This window comes from Macaca mulatta, chromosome 8 (assembly GCF_049350105.2).
Source record: "Macaca mulatta isolate MMU2019108-1 chromosome 8, T2T-MMU8v2.0, whole genome shotgun sequence".
In the NCBI taxonomy this organism is placed as follows: domain Eukaryota; kingdom Metazoa; phylum Chordata; class Mammalia; order Primates; family Cercopithecidae; genus Macaca; species Macaca mulatta.
This window is the reverse complement of record NC_133413.1, coordinates 28,314,865-28,331,485: the sequence shown is the minus strand read 5'-3', so window position 1 is coordinate 28,331,485 and position 16,621 is coordinate 28,314,865. Positions and strand designations below refer to the sequence as shown.

Here is a 16,621-nt window from a genome sequence, read left to right as displayed (position 1 = left end):
TCAAAGACAGAACCCTCAAAACCCAAAGAAATCAGTAATCACTTCTTAAGAAGAAAGAGAAAGGTCAGCTTGGGGAGGAAGAGGGAAAAAAAAGAGAGAAACAGCCCTTAATGGGTGACTTGGGGTCAGAGCCATGGATGGTTAAGTCAGAAAACACAAATCCCTTGGCCACCCACAGTCAATTTTCCCTTTAAAACTAATGTACCGGCCGGGCACGGTGGCGCACGCCTGTAATCCCAGCACTTTGGGAGGCTGAGGCCGAGGGATCACCTGAGGTCAGGAGTTCGTGACCAGCCTGACTAACATGGTGTAACCCCATGTCTACTAAATACAAAAACATTAGCTGGGCATGTTGGTGCATGCTTGTAATCTGAGCTACTGGGGAGGCTGAGACAGGAGAAGGGCTTGTAACTGGGAGGTGGAGGTTGCAGTGAGCCGAGATTGCGCCATTGCACTCTAGCCTGGGGAACGAGAGTGAAACTCTGTCTCAAAAAAAAAAGAGAAAAAAAAAAGCTAATGTACCAAACAGGCACAGTGGCTCACGCCTGTAATCCCAGCACTTTGGGAGGCCAAGGCGGGAGGATGGACTGAGGCCAGGAGTTCATGACCAGCCTGGGCAACATAGCAAGACCCCATCTCTACTAACAAATAAAAAATTAGCAGGGTGTAGTGGTGCCCACCTGCAGTCCCAACTACTGGGGCAAGAGGATTGTCTGAACCTAGAAGTTCAAAGCTACAGTGAGCTATGATCACAACACTGAACTACAGCCTGGGTGACAGAGTGAGACACCATTTCTGAAAAATAAATAAATAAAACTCTCTACACCATTAATTTTTTAAAGAAGGGCAGAATGCTCACCTATTATGGGCTGTCATAAAAAGCTAAGAAAACCAATCCAAACCTAGGCAGGGAAAATGAAACAGGCGCTCTACCCTGGTTCCTGTCTTGAACAGAGAGAGAGATATTAAATGAAACTACTGAAAACTTACAGTGTGGTTAGGTGTTTTCTTAAGCGACTCCGTGGGTATATACCTGCTTACTGAACACCCTTTCCCCTGCAACTCAACATGGAGGCTATACCAGGACCAGTCGCATTGCAAGCTTTGCAGGGAAGGTGGGCAGAGGGGGAGGCAGTGCCAGGATGGGGTGGTTTCCATCCTGTGCTTCCCCAAGCTCTGGGATTCTCCAGAGGCAGAGGGGCTGCCATGGGGGGATGACAAAGAGAAAGCAGAGAGGATCTGGGCTCCCCCACAGCCCACCCGCCACCCACCATTCCAACCAGAGCAGTTCTGCGTTCATCAGTCTCATGTCTCAGGTGGAGGGGGTTCCACACAAGGTTTCACATGAGAACGGGTTGCCCCGGGACAACGACGCTAAAACTATTGTGCGTAGAAGGAGTAACGGGTCTGGCTCCCATCAGACTCATTGGGCAGCTTCTCCGGCTGCCCACACAGCCAGCTCCGGGCATGTGGGGGCCTTAGAAAAATGGAGAGGACACAACTGCTGTCCTCAGAAGTCTCTGCCCAGCTCACTCAGCCAGGACACAGGACAAGGACACCCTCGGACACGTGTGTCATGGAAGCTCTCATCTAGCAATGAGGAACCCTGAGATGCAACCACTGAATGCCTGACCCTCACATCTAAAGGTCAGGCAGACCTTTCTAGAGCTTGGCATTCCCACGGGCCCCACCTCCACTCCTGGCTCCAGCTGTCAATCAGGCCAGCAGGATCAACAGGAAGTTCCCAATAGTCTGTACGACCCAGCTCTAGGGCAAGTCAGACGACCCAAGCACTGGGAAACACTCAGTGCTGCGACTCTCCAGGCTCCATGTGCAACACCCATAGGCAGAGTCAGAACTGGGATGAGGGCACCTGAAGGGGTGGAAGATCACCACCCCAGTGAGTCAGGCTCATTTCCAGCACCGTAACTGCCAGCTCCCAGGGCCCGGCAGGGGCAAGAAACCCTGGGATATTATGAAAACTGCCACAATGTCCATGAAACAGGGTCTAGACACCCACTCGGGGATGCCCTTGCTTCTGGAAGGGCCTAGAAGTCCCTAGCCCCCACAGGCCTACCCAGCCTACCTGGCTAGCCCAACCCAATGACTCCCTTCATGAGAAAAGCATTTGGTAAAGTGTGCGTGCTGGACCTTTGGGAAGAGCTGTGCTATCTCTCAGGATGCTCCGTCATTCCTCCTCTGCACTGCACCAGGCATTAGGAGATCCCTCCGCTCTGCTCAGTGCCAGGCATTAGATCAGCCCAAACTATGCCAAGGGGGCGGATGGATTCTTCCAGTCCTGCCATTGAAGGCCGAGATTCACACAGTGACACCTGAGTGGACCCAGGCCCCCAGCATCTACCTGCAGAGGGCACCCGTGTCCTCAGGAGAAATGTGTGACTTCAACCATGTGGGGACTGAGGGGACGAGGGGAAGAGCCCAGAGAACCAGCCCACACCAATGGCCCACTGGATAACGTGGCTTTCTAATCGCCAGGCCACAGGCAGATTTTGTGGCAACAAGTTTGGTCCTGGACTTTGAAACTTGGGTCTGATGTGGTCAGGCGTTTTTGTAAACACTTTCTAACCCAAGTCAAATGAGTGCTGCAAAGGGAATAATCAAAGTATCAATTACAGACACATCCATATTACAGTGTGTGCATGGGTTCACACATGTGTACTCGCCATAAGGAGGGAGCAACCCAAATGCCACATGGATGAACAAATGACAAGCCGTGGATGTACCGCAGTGACACTCAGGAGCCACGTCCCTTCAGGAAGCCACCTCGCCTTCCTCCCAGCCCTCCTGCCTCCATGGGGAGGCTCACTGGGAAGAGCTGGGACAAGCCCAAGGCCCTTGGGGGAATGACTGCGGGTCCACCGTGGTGTCGGGATCATGTGATTTCTCCATGTTGTGACCCTCTGTACTTGGAGAGCAGGCTCTCTCGCAAGAGGACCAATGAGAGAGCTACTGTTCCCACCCCCTTCTAAAGAACAGCCCGGACAGAGGGAGCTGTCCCATCCAGAACCACAGGCCATGCCTGGGCTCTGGGCCTCCCCTTCCTGCCACCCTCCCCCACCACGGCCAGAGCTGACCACAGGGACTCAGGGAGCTGGGGCTGCAGAGGGAGCCACTGCTGAGCAAGCGGCTGCTTCCACCAGGGTGAACACAGTCCACACTGGATACCTAAACCCTCCTCCCTCTTCGTGACACTAAGTCTCTTGGCATCACTCAGAGGAAGCAGGAAATCAAGTCTCATTAGTGTATTCATTCATTCATTCATTCATTCACTCATTCATTCACCCATGGGCATTAGCAGAGTGACTCTGAGGAGTGAGGCTGCCCAGGCGGCAGGGAATAGGAAAATGTAGGAGACAGAGGGGCCCTTGACTGAACCACATGCAAGGCTGAATGCCACCTGGGCTGTGGGATAAAAGCCCAACATTTGCGAAGGGGCTACACAGCAGCCACACATCACAGGAGGAGATCAGTGAATGGGGAGCACCCAGGCTGGGCCACCAAGGGTGACGGAGCTTCTAGAGGTAGGGAAAGAAAGGGAGGGCATCCCTGGCTGAGATGACAACGCAAGTCTGGGCTGGGGCAGCAGGAATAGGCCATGTCGCGGAGGGCTCTGATACTTGGGCTGATTCTCTGAGCAAGAGGGAGTCACTAAAGGCCTCAGAGGAAGAAGGCAGCACAATGAAAGCTGCGCCAGAAAAACAGCCTGGTGAGAGGCAGGAGGTGGGGGATAGACAGCGAGACTCCTCACAGGATCAGGGCCAAAATCCAGGAAGAGGTGACAAAAGTCAAATCTGTGTGGGTAAGGGAATGAGTGCAAGAGATAACACAGAGATGAAAGCAACTTGAGGCAGCACGAGGACGTGAAGATGCCAGGGTGACTCTGCAGATACCGCCAGCACGACCTCGAAGGAGCCCTCTCCAGGACTGGGCACTGGAAAAGTGGCAGGGAGCAGACAGGGAGTCCGACTGGGGACAGTTGGATGGAGGTGCCTGATGCACATCCAGGGAACCACAGCCAAAGGAGAAGTGACAAGGCTGGTGGTCAGGAGGGAGGGCCCCTTCCAGCCCTGAGGCGGCAGCACCTCCCCTCCTCCTCCCTGCTAGAGTCCAATCCCCATCTCCGCTGTGAGGTGCTGCCCGGGGACCAGGGAGCCTGCTGGGTGTGTTGTGCCTGAGGGTGCACATCCTCTAGGAAAAGCCTGGAGTTCAGATGAGCAGAAATGACATTTAGAACAGTGGTTCCCAAGCCCTGGAGATCCAAAGTGTGCAGATCCAGCATGGACCCCTAAAAGTCATGCTTTCAAACAGCTCCCCAAGCACCAGATTCAAATACAGGGTCACAGGCCCCACCAGCATATTTGCTACTTTAACCAGGTAAGGTGAGACCCAGGACGTGTAATGTTTCAAGATGCAGCCCATAGAAGCAACACACAAAGCACACAGTCCACCAGCCATGCCCGGACAGCGCCCGCTCTCAGTGAATGCTCAGGCCAAGCCCTCCAGCAGCTGGGGCCTGTTTCTCGGGCTGCGCGGGGGAGAGTAGAGCTCAGTGTACAAGAGATGGGACGGTGCCAGTATCCACCAAGGATGAAATGACAATAGCTACCACGTGGGAGTGCTCACTACTGGGCAGATGCTGTTGTGGTGCCACCACAGTCCACCTCTGTCAAAACTTGTCCCATTTTGCAGATGAGGCCACTGAGGCTGAGAGCAAAGGTGGCCCATGGCAAGCATCGAGGCCAGAGCTACAGGTGTATGTTCCACACCTGGCCAACTGCACCGACGCACAGGGTAAGTGTTGGCAAGTCATGTCTGTCCCTCTGGCCTCAGTCTTCCCCTCTATAAAACAGAGGTAACTGTTCCCAGCTGCTTGCTGGAAACTCTGGGATCCTAAACTCAAATGACCATGAAGGCCCTGGGAAGCCCGCAGGGTTTTCCCCAAGCAGTAGTGCGGCTGCCCCCGCAAGCCCTCAGTCGGTCTGGATGCCGCCTGCAGCGTATGTCTGCCGTCTCTACCCACCCACCACTGGGTGGAAAGGGCAAAGGACGTTCCCACTGCTCCACACTGAGTCCTCCTCATAAAGATCTCATTGTGCGATTCTCAATAGCAGGCTCTGTTTAATGGCAATAATATTATCTTCTGCTGCTGACATGCCATCTCCTTTTTTAAACTGAGAATATTTGGCTGTGTTTTCCTCTACATGCAGCGCCATTTCAGACAGAAAGGAGCCTCCAGGGCCTGTGACCTGGGAAATGCAGAGCCAGCAGGGAGGCAGGTGAGGATTTACCTGTGAGGGCAGGTGACATGGTGACATGGTCTGGAGAAGGCCAGGGGATGGAGTGCCCAGGGGTGGGGCCGGGGGCAGTTGGGAGGAAGAGGGAGATTCTTGTACCAATTCACTTCAATTGTTTATTTTAGCAAGCAGCAGTGGGCCTGTGAAGTTTCCAAAGTGCCCTAAGCATTTCTTTCTGGACTCAATACATTAAGTCAAAGAAAGCAGCAGGTCATATGTGCCAATGAAGTGGTATTAAGCTATTTCTCTTTGCAAGGCCTCCTTCTCTGTGAAGCAAATCTCAGGACTCACTCACTGAAAGCAATGCAGAACGTATGACCAGCAAACAGAAAAAGGAAAATTCCTCAGTTCCTCATCTGTATTATTACCATTCCCTCCCCCGGGGAAAGGCAGGCTAGCAGAAATTCTACAGGGGTCAGTAACCATAGGTGGTTATTTGTAAGAGTAGTTAGTACTTTTCCCAGACTATAGAAGCAATGGCATTTGGGGGTCACAATGCTAACCATACACTGCCCCCTCTGATGACTTTCATTCCTTGAGGTTCGCTCATTGGATGCCCCATTCTATCGCCGGATTGCATCGCACAGCCTCCGTGCAAATGCCATAGCATTCTGGCCAAGGAAGCAGAGCAGGCGGTCAGACTCATCACTCCTCCTTCTGGACCACCTGCCCATAAGGCCATCTGCTGACTCTTCCAAGCTCCCTGGGCCAGGTGCGGCACTCAGAGGGGGATGTCCCTCGTCCCTAAACAGAAGGAACCCATCTGGATGAATGGAAAGAAGGCCACAGCCGCTGAGGGGGAAGAGAAATTCAGGGTGGTGGCAAGAAGGCGATGCTTCTGTGGTAGCGAAGGGAAGGCAGGAAAGAGTCAAAAACAAGAGCGGGGGCCAAAGCACGGGGCGAGCGTGTGGAGGGAAGAGGCAGATCCAGGAACGCAGGACAGGAGATGGTGGGCTGAGGGGTTCTTTCCAGCAAGTGTGAGAGAAAACAGGGCCTTTCTGTATCTGCTGAGCAAAGTGTACTTGATTAGAGGCAAAATCTCTCTGAGTTTCAGTGAATGAGTTTCAGTGAATGGACGAATGTAGGGGGCTGGAAAGGACTTCCAGGGTCACCTAGTGCAAATCCCTCACTGCAGACGCACAGCTACAGCATGGAGTAGGGTAGTGACTCAAGGTCACACAGCAAGTCAGTGTCGGAAGGGGGCCAGCACTCCAGACTCCTAACTCCTGGCTGGGGGCATTTCCCTCTCCAATGATAGATGACACTGACCATTCGCGCGATAATTTTTTCGTTTTTTTTTTTTTTGAGATGGAATCTCATTCTATTGCTCAGGATAGAGTGCAGTTTCAGCTCACTGCAAGCTCCGCCTCCCAGGTTCAAAGATTCTTCTGCCTCAGCCTCCCGAGTAGCTGGGACTCCAGGAGCACGCCACCATGCCTGGCTAATTTTTGTATTTGTAGTAGATTCGCCATATTGGCTAGGCTAGGCTCAAACTCCTGACCTCAAGTGATCCACCCGCCTCGGCCTCCCAAAGTGCTGGAATTACAGGCATGAACCACAGCGTCCTGCCAGAGAAATATTGTTTTTAATGGCTTATTGACTCTTTGTGACCAATCCAGGGGCCTGCAGGGTCTCCCTGTGAACTCCAAACCGAGGCAGATGATCACCCTGATTAGGCCTTCCCAGCTGACACCCAAACAGTCTAAGCTTCTCTAAGTTCAAGTGTTTCTCCACAGCCCGCCCTGGAGGAGAGGCAGAAACGCCCACAGGTGCCAGTGATTCCCCAGCAACTGACAAGGTGCAGGCTCTGTTCTCCCCAGGTGAGAACGAAAGGTCCCCCCGACATCCCTGGAAAATGGCACCCACTAGGTTAGAGGGCAACGTATGCAGCAAGACACAAGTCACAAGGCTTACACTTGGAGGCTTTTCTCAGTGGTGCCAAGAAAGCTGAAACAGGAGAGGGCTGTTCCTGATGCTTCAGACCCTGAAGACCAGGACAGAGAGAACGCCAGAGGGTGAGTTGTGATTTAAAATGCAGGGGAATTCAGACTAGGAGGGGATGGCAAGGCAACATTCCTCTAGCTCAGGCAAGATAGAAAAGAAGCTTCCAGATAGACCCCAAAACCACATGCAAAAAGACCACCACTAGGAAAAATAACCAGTAAGAAAGGTTTTTCTATAGCAGAAATAGCTAAGTTCTTTCTACTCAGACCCTCTTCTGAACTGAACTGCTAGCTTTTCATATATGACGGACTCCATGTTGACTTTCACTCTTGGATGCAATCCTTTTTTTTAAAAATATGTATCTGATGGGCCACTGTGCAGCTTGCCCACCTCCTCAAAAACAAAATGACATTTGTCAAAAGGACAATCAGTGGGCATGCTGGAATCTGGCAGTTCACAAGCAAACTCTTAATATTATGTGTGCTGTGTCACAGTGCTGTAAATACAGTTCAGATTTGGTTTAACAAAAAGCACAAAGCAGCCAGGCACGGTGGCTCACGCCTGTAATCCCAGCACTTTGGGAGTCCAAGGCGGGCAGATCACCTGAGGTCAAGAGTTCGAGACCAGCCTGACCAACATGGAGAAACCCCGTCTCTACTAAAAATACAAAATTATCCAGGCATAGTGGTGCATGCCTATAGTCCCAGCTACTCGGGTAGCTGAGGCAGGAGAATCACTTGAACCCGGGAGGGGGAGGTTGCAGTGAGCCCAGATCGCGCCACTGCACTCCAGCATGGGCAACAAGAGCAAAACTCCGTATCAAAAAACAAACAAAAAAAAGCACAAAGTCCTTGGAGCAATACGTAAGGGGCACCCAACTGTGGGTTCCAGTAATTTTCGTATCTAAAAGACAATTATTATCTGGGGGTTCCCCTCCAGGCAGGGCTGTCCAATTCCTTTTATGTTAAACCCAGCCTAGAGAGTATCGCCTCCATTTGATTTTCATATCAGAGGAATAGGAGTTCCTGCTTCAACATTTCATTATTTGCATCCCATCCTCATTCTACAAAGAAGCGCTCTTAGGAATTTTTCTAAAAATCACAATCAAATACTTATGCTCAATGTCTTAAAGTTGGTGGCGCTGAAGATGACTTCAAATGCCGTGTTTTCAAAACCACATTTTGGGGTCAAGAAAGACAAAAGTCCACATGGAGAGAAAGCAAGAAGCCATTCATCTTATCAAAACTCCTTAGAACCATACTCTCCAGTTCAATGGGAGAACTTACAATTTGACAGAAAATGAGCATAAATAAATAAGACAAATGGTTAACACATCCTCACCCCCTTATTTGGTAGATTGAACTGTGGCTCAGGACAGCAAGTTTTGGAAGAAGAGAATCAAACAGCACAGACTTATTTGCAAACTCTCACACTTCCTAAGTACTGCAATGATGATTTTTAAACTTCTTACTAATCATGGTGGTTCCCCCAGCCAGGGCCGCCTTGGTTCCTTGGAAGAAATCATCAGCAGACGTCATTCCCTGGTCAGGCATCTGGAAACGAGTGTGGACGTCAATTCCTCCGGGGATCACCATCCGGGAGTGGGCCTCGATGGTCTTCACCCCTCCTGGCACAATCAGATTTTCTCCTATTTGCCTAAATAAACAGGGTTGGTGATAAGGGTTGTAAATGAATCGTGGACTCAAATGGGATCTGACAGTTACTTTCACTAACCTATAAACTATCCTCCGCTCTGTGCTGTGAGCTTTTCAGATCATTGTCATGATTCATAATAAAAACCCTATATACTCCTATCCCCCAGCAAGAGGCAATGCAGAGTATACTAGAAAGCAAAAGTTAAATAAGGCACCAGAGGCCCCACTCAAAGACGTTTTGTTCCCAAGAAACCCCCCAAGATCAAATGATAACAAGGCCCCAGGGTATTTCTAAAAACTGTCATTAAACTTTCTTTACAACATCTGCAATTGAGCTAATTATCCTATAGCAAGTTTCTCCAGACCTGGCTATACTTTGCAAACATTTATTTTTATCATATCCTTTTCACCAGAGGGAAAATAGGGGTGGAAGGGTGAGGTAGAACAAAACAAAGCAAAAAAAAAAAAACAAGTGAACACTATGATTGCAATGATTTAAAATTTTGGAAGCGTGTGTTCAGTTATTCAGATAATGAAAAAGCTAACAGCTGAAATATAATTTAAAAAGGCAGAAAAATGAATATTCATTATGTTGGGGGACATGATTCAGTTTCAATTTTTAAAAAATATTTTTACATCGTTCTACCAATTTTTTAAAAAGGAGAATTAATCTAGGAGAAGTCGATAAAGTTCTAGAACAAATTAGTGATGAGTAAAAATAGCACACAGGCCTGCACACTTCTGGGCCAGTGTCGTTCTACCAGACCAGATCGTGCCGTCTTATAATTGGGGGAAAATGGAACATGAAAGTCATGGCATTTGAGAGCCTGCAGCTGAAACTGTCACAGCAAACACACATGGAAAAAACATTAAACGTGGAAATGTTAAAATCTATTTTAGGTTCGTAAATCTGGGTGTGAGCTCCCAGGCCACTCCAGTTTTCCACTCCTCTGGACCGGTTTAAAGCTATCCCTTGATGAATGCTGCTTATTTAAAAGCTGTCACTGGCTGCAGTGTTTGTCTTTAAACAGATGTGCTATTTCTCCAGAGCCCAGGGAGCTGCCCCAGTAGGAAGGGCAGGAGGATACTGGGATGAACTCAGCTTCCTTAACCCTCTGGCGTCCAAAAATACCCAAACTCAGGAACTGCCCTGTTGCTTCTCCTTTGTAACACTAACACAATAAACACAAGGGCAGTCTTATTTGCACTAGTTGCCACGTAGAATAAAACCTAAAATTCCCTCAGGATTTAGGCAGTAATTTGTCTGTATTACTTGATAATTAACTTGGTGTCTTTCTTTGGCCCCTCCAACTTGGATTCTTGATGAAGAAAGCAGACGTGCTGTCTTAATAGAGGAGACTGTCTTTCACGTTTGCATTCTTTGGGCAATCCAACCCAAACAACTACATTCTAGGAAAACCTTTAATACATTCAACATATCATAAACCAAGTATTTGAGCTGGCAACAAAAAGATATCATATCACCTCAGTTAAAAATAGTAAATTACATAATACATAATGCAATGGGTGTACATTAATTGTTGCTTTGAATTCCCTAAATTTGAGTTTTCAAATTCACTAATTACCACCAATCAAAACTCATTTAAAACAGATACTAAGTTGGTCACTCTCTGATGTTCCTGAAGTTTGATACTATGGATGCTAATGGTAGCTAATACTTGGAAAGCCTGGAAAGTGTTCAAATACATCTGTATATTATGAGTTACACTTACTTGATCAACCCATCTTCCATGTATATGTCTGCATAGAACGACTGGTCATCATTAACAATTTTACCTCCTTTGATCAGAAGACGATCGCTCTGAAACAAAGAGGCAGTAAGGTCACAACACGTAACTGACCTGTGAGAAACAGGTGCTAAGATATGTGAGTTAAGGATACATTGTCACTATTCAAAAGTGATGTTCAAAATAAGCCCATTTTGGAAAGGTTCAGTGACAAAGGTAAGCCTATATGTGGCAACGTATTCATCACCTGATGAGTCAGAACACACAGGGAAAGCTTATCCTAGATAAACGAACCATCTATTTCAATTAGACATTGAACTCCAAAGAAAAAAAAAAAAGCAGTGAAAATTATTTCATATAAAGAAGATAGGGCCGGGCGCAGTAGCTCACACCTGTAATCCCAGCACTTGGGAAGGCCGAGGTGGGCGGATCACCTGAGGTCAGGAGTTTGAGACCAGTCTGGCCAACATGGTGAAACCCCATCTCTACTAAAAAATACAAAAACTGGGCTGGACGTGGTGGTGGGCACCTGTAATCCAGCTACTTGGGAGGCTGAGGCAGGAGAATTGCTTGAAGCAGCAAGCAGCACGCAGAGGTTGTAGTGAACCGAGATCACATCACTGCACTCCAGCCTGGGTTACACAGCAAGACTCCAGCTCAAAAAAAAAAAATAGTACTTTTTAAAATGGGTTTTGGCTAAACCTCAATTTAAAAACAAACAAACAAACAAAAAACACCCACATATAGGAAGGCCATGTCTTGGAAAGACTGCGTCAAGCACAATTGACCAAAAAGTCTGCTGTCACAGGATATACCACACAAACACACTGGATTCAACCACAGCAAGGTTTCCATTCAGTATGTCCTTTATATTTGCATTTATCTTTGAGGTAAATCACAGGAAGTATAGCAAAAAGGGAGGGAAAAGACTACAAAAAATACGCCATTTATGCCATTTTAACTAGGCTGTTAAGAAAAAGGTAAACTCCCATGAGTAAGTACATGAGATAGCAAATTCTAAGATGCAATGCACTACAGATTGCTGATGCACTTATATTTTAACCGGTGATATTTATGCAAAAAAAAATAAAGGACAAGCAGCAGATAAAGGCTGAGAATGTGACAGAAATGCTACATTATGACTCATCGTTATTGCAAATGCTAGCAAATGGAAGGGAATGCTAGCACTGCGTGTTCAGTAAATATGCACCTGTATTATCCAGAATGGGCTTAAACCTTGCAAGCTGAACCATACATTGCCCTTTTAATTTAATTAAAGAATTTAATTCTTTTGGCAATAGTTAACTCAAAATTCAGTTACGAAACAATATTCTCGGCAAGTGCTATCTCTCTTTAGCAGTTACCAAGAAAAGGAAATCATAGAAAATCTTTAAAAAAGAGATAAGCTACTAGAGAGCAAGGGGAAAAGATAATTTTACACAAACACACACACTTTAGTTCATAAAGTATTTATTGTCTCTCTAACATACTGAAAACCAGTAAGATCATTTTAATTTTGTACACTGCAGGGTCCTTGATCCTGACGTAGACTTTGGAAAGCCAAGGGAGAACAGCCAACAATAATTCCTGCACCTGTATAAGGTAAGTGTAAAGACCTTTACAAAGCCCTGCCGTACACATCATGCCATCAGAGCCTCGAAAGAAGTCTGTGAGGTGGATGTGTCTATTCCCATGACACATAAGGAAACTGAGGCTCAGAGAGGTTAGGCCACTTGCCCAGGTCACCCAAACCAGTGCACTTGTCCTCTGTTTACAATGATCTCCACCTCCCTCCCAGACCTCTAAGCTTCCATGGAATAAATATCACCTGGAAGGCAAGGAGAGGCCTCACCCTTCACCTCCTGCCTCCACAGTCACTGTGGTACCTGCCCCAGTCATCACTGCGAATACCCCGAGCCAACATGATGCCAAGAAAAAAAGTGAAACACCACACCCCCGTTCACTCTAGTGCCTTCCAGAAGGCTCTTACATAAGAGGCTGCCAGTGGTGAGGGAGGGAGGAATACCATGCTATAGGTCCTATGATAATGCAACCAGATTTTTTAAAGGATGGGGGGGGGCGCTCTTTAAAAAAAAAAAAAAGTCTTGTTGATTGTTTGCTTTTTTTTTTTTCTCCCCACACTGTCAAAATGAAGCTGCCTGTTCATTCACGAAGACAGCAAATTATTTGAGGCTTGCTGCAAATCTGCTCTCCATCCTCCCTCCCCAGAGTCACCACTCCTTCCTTCAGCGCAGTGAACACACAAGGGTGGGTGCCCCGTGCCCGGCCCTTTGGGATCTTGGGTCTTTTACCTTCAAGAAGCAGCTAGCGCCCTTCTTCAGCTCATCCTAGAAAATCCTCCGAGCACACGCCCCCTCCCCTATGCATTTGCTCTCCTTCTCTCTCCTGCGGATGGGTGTGCCCTTGTGCTCGAAGAGGAAGCCGGGGTGCCCATGGCTAAAGAGAAAACCAGAGCCAAAGCGCGTCCCTATATCCAGCCCTAAAAACACATCCTGACTGTTTTAAAAGACTCTTTCGATCTCTGCCTCAGTCCTGGGTTCTACCCGGGAATCAGCTGGCCGGTTGCGATTGCACATCCTTATATAACAATGAATTTCCCTGGCGTTCCCCCGTCCCTGGGATTTCACTGGGGATGGAAAGAATAGGACGAACGAATTTTTCCAGGAAAAGATGGGGAGAGGGCGGGAGCAGGGGAGAGGTGGGAGCAAGACCGGTGCTGATCTCTGAGGCATCGCTAACCGCACAGACATTTTCCCCGTGGTTTGCAAACCAACAAGTCCAGGCCCCAGCACCGCGCCGAGCCCTCCGGCCGCCGCGATCATTGTCTGGCCGGGGCCGGGCCATCTGCTCCCGCGTCGCGCAGCGCCATTAGCGCCCGGCCGCTCGCCGCGGTCCCCGCGCCCACCCTGCAGCCCGCTTTGTATGCGCCAACACGGACGCCTCCTGGGCGGCAGAAGGGGCGGAAAAGGGACGCGAAAACGAGCCCGAATCCCCGCCAGGGCCCCGGCCCCGAACTACAGAGCGAGAAAACCGGGGACGGCACTCAAAACCGGTTCCCGGCCAACAAGAAGCCCCCGCCTGGCCCCCCGCCTTCCTCCTCTGCTCATCACTTCGTCCCTGTTTTTCCTTCCCGTTTCCACACCATTCCGGTACACCCTGCCCTTTTCAGCATCCCTCTGCTGTCATTACGCCTTCGGGCTCAAACCCGCTCCTTTTTCCAAGGACCTGGAGAAGGCTCCAGAAAGCCCTTTTTGGGAGGGGGCGGAAGACCCGGGGAGGATCCAAGTCCCTATCTCCCCACCGCTGCTGGAGGAGTCCAGCCTCGCAGCACGCAGCCCAGAGAACAATATCCGAGCTCCAGGCATGCATATTCAATCTGGCATCCATTTGCTTGCACCCCGCAGGCCGGCGCTGCAGCATCTCTCACTGACAATAAAAGATAGACCGGGTCTGGCGCGCTACCTAAGGCTACCTTCGTGCACTCGCGCTCCTGTTTAATGGCTTGCAAACGATGCGACTTCTAATCCTGGATCACTGCATCTCCCACAACCACCACCACCATCACCATCGACTCCGTTAGCAACAGAAAGAAAAAGAAAAGTTCGGTCCCTCTCCTTTCCCCTCCTTTTTAAAAATTCCTTAGACCTTCTGTGCTACAAAAGGTGACTGGCCGACCGCAGATTTCCCAAGTACCAAACTCACCGTGATGCGTGGAATATTTTTCTTCCCCTGATAAGACATCTCTCTCCTGGGAAAAAATTAATTTCAAGAGGGCAGCTTTAAGGCAAAAACTGCCGGGAAGGGGACTCGGGTTTATTTTTGTTGTTGTTTTTTTTTTCCTTTGCAAGATTGAAAAAGGTGCAACCGCTTAGCTGGTCTTGCTATTAGGAAATTTCAAGAACGTAAGGGATGAATGCAATCCTCTGTCTCTCTTTCTTCCTCTCCTCCAACACAGCCCCAGCTAGGGCGGAAAAAAAAAAGAGAGAGAGAGAGAGAGGGAGAGAGAGAAACAGGAGGGAAGGGGGTGGAAATAAACTACAGCAATAAAAGCCTCGGTTCAAGTCGGCCACCGTGGCGCATGCGCCGCCAGCCACTCCCTTTCCTCTCAGGCAAAAGCCATCCGCTTCGAGAGAGACGAGCAGCGATTGGCCGCGATCCTGGAATATGTAAATTTGGGCCGGTGGGGCGGGGCGCGGCGCGAGAGCGCGAAATGCGGCAGTGAGCGGCCGGGGGCGGCAGGCGGCGCGGGCGCCCGCGCGGGGAGCGCGCCTTTCGCGCGCTTTCTTCGGGCCGGGGCGGTGGGGACCGGGTTTGGCGTCGGCCCCAGACGCTCCTGGGCCACGCGGGGACAATGGAGGGATGGTCGTCGCGGCCAGGGGGAGGGGCGGGACCCCGAGACGGCGGGGCTTCGGGGCGGCACGCACTCGCCCGCGCGCGCCCCGGTGCCTGCCTGCCCGCGCGCCAATCCGCGGCGGCCGCCGCGGCAGCCCCGCGTGGGGTGACTGCGCCGAGCCAATGGCTTCGCTGGCGGCAAGCGCGCGACTGCACCGCCGGCCGGCGCCGCGCGGCCCGGGAGGGCGCCCGGGCCCTCCTCCCCCGCCGTTGCTGGCGCTGAGCTCCCCTGGCCCCCGCCCTGGCTGGGCTGAGGACTCGAACGGCGGCGGGCGGGAACCAGGCGGGGAGGGCCCGGCCACGCCCGGCCCTGGAGAGGGCGGCTGCACCCGGGAGCGTCCGGGCCCGGCTCCTGGGGGCGGGGAATGGGCGCGGGCCGAGGGGAGGCTGCAGAGACGGGATCTGGCCCGCATGGAGGCGCCGGGCTGCAGGATATGAGAGCCCTGAGGAAACCCTTCCAACTCCGAGCCGGGAAGGAGGCATCCGGGGAAGGCTGCGGGATATGGGAAACTCCGCCCTGAAACATCCTTTTGTGCCTTCCGGCCGCTAGGAACTTAGTGGGGCGGAGGAGTGGGGAGCAGCCGCAGCCCGCCGAGGCCGAGGTGGCCGGATGTGGGCCCTGTGCGCCCGCTTTACAGTCACGCCCACCTCGGCCCCCGGCGGGGTGCGTGGGGGCGCAGGGCATTTTGCTGGTGCCTGCAGCGCTGTCGGGGGCAGCTGCTGGCATCCCAGCGCCCCGGGGGCCTGAGGGTTTACCGGGCGAATGGATGGACCCCACACCGCACCGTGAGGCAGACAGTAGGAGATGAGCTGTGGAGGAGCAAGAAAGGAAGATTTTATATCCCACAGGAAAGGGAAACTGAGTCTTGGGGAAAACCTACTGAATCGGAGTTAAAACCAAGAGTGTCCTGACTGCCCAGGCAGAGCCTAGTCACTTTAAAAGGCACTCAAGGCCCCTTCGTGGCCCTAGCAGTTGAGCAGGCCTGGGACCCCTTAGCTTTGCCTGTCCAAGCCATGCTGGGATGCTCTAACTTCGGGGTCCCTGGGAAGGAAAAACGCTGATCCAATTGATCCTCAGGAATCTACCAGGGCCAACCCCCGTTGGAGGTTGCCCTGGCAGGTAGAATAACTACAACATCTGGACCAGCCCTCGTAGCTCTCAGGCTTCTCTGCTTGAGGTCAAAGGATACATGGAATCCCTACGTAATCCAAGCCATGGGCGGGGGAGGTGGGGGGAGAAAGAATATGTAATTGGCTCACACCTGCTCAGCAAAGCTTAGCTAGAAAAATCCGGAATAATTCGGGCTGCTGTGGGCCTGACTTCCAATCTTTATGCCCTTCACCACCTTAGCCACCTTAGGGGAATGTCCGTCCTTCCCGACTCAGAGAAGGTATAAAATTCTCCTTTTCAGTCCTATATCTCTAAAAATCTGAAGTCCCAGAAAGGAGCTGTAGGGCACTCAGAAAGTTTCACCGCTGGTTAATTCAAGTTCAATTTAGCCGTGCACCTGAAGGAGAAAGTGAAGCACTTCCCCCTCCAGCAATC

General features: G+C 50.7%; 1 protein-coding gene across 2 annotated transcripts in view; it reads right to left on the bottom strand.

Annotated features, from left to right (window-relative positions):
• Positions 1-14,747, bottom strand: part of DPYSL2 (dihydropyrimidinase like 2) — an 81,513-nt gene extending 66,766 nt beyond the window's left edge. Inside the window, exons 1-3 of one of the 2 annotated variants that reach the window (XM_015145012.3) lie at positions 14,386-14,747; positions 10,648-10,736; positions 8,731-8,915 (exon numbers count right to left, since the gene is read on the bottom strand). In XM_015145012.3, coding sequence (XP_015000498.1) covers positions 8,731-8,915; positions 10,648-10,736; positions 14,386-14,424 — 313 coding nt within the window. In that variant the 5' untranslated portion in view covers positions 14,425-14,747. Of the gene's footprint in view, positions 1-8,730; positions 8,916-10,647; positions 10,737-12,974; positions 14,006-14,385 lie in introns of those variants that run through there. The other variant, XM_028852476.2, reaches the window with a different exon arrangement.
• Between the last annotated feature and the right edge of the window lie 1,874 nt (positions 14,748-16,621).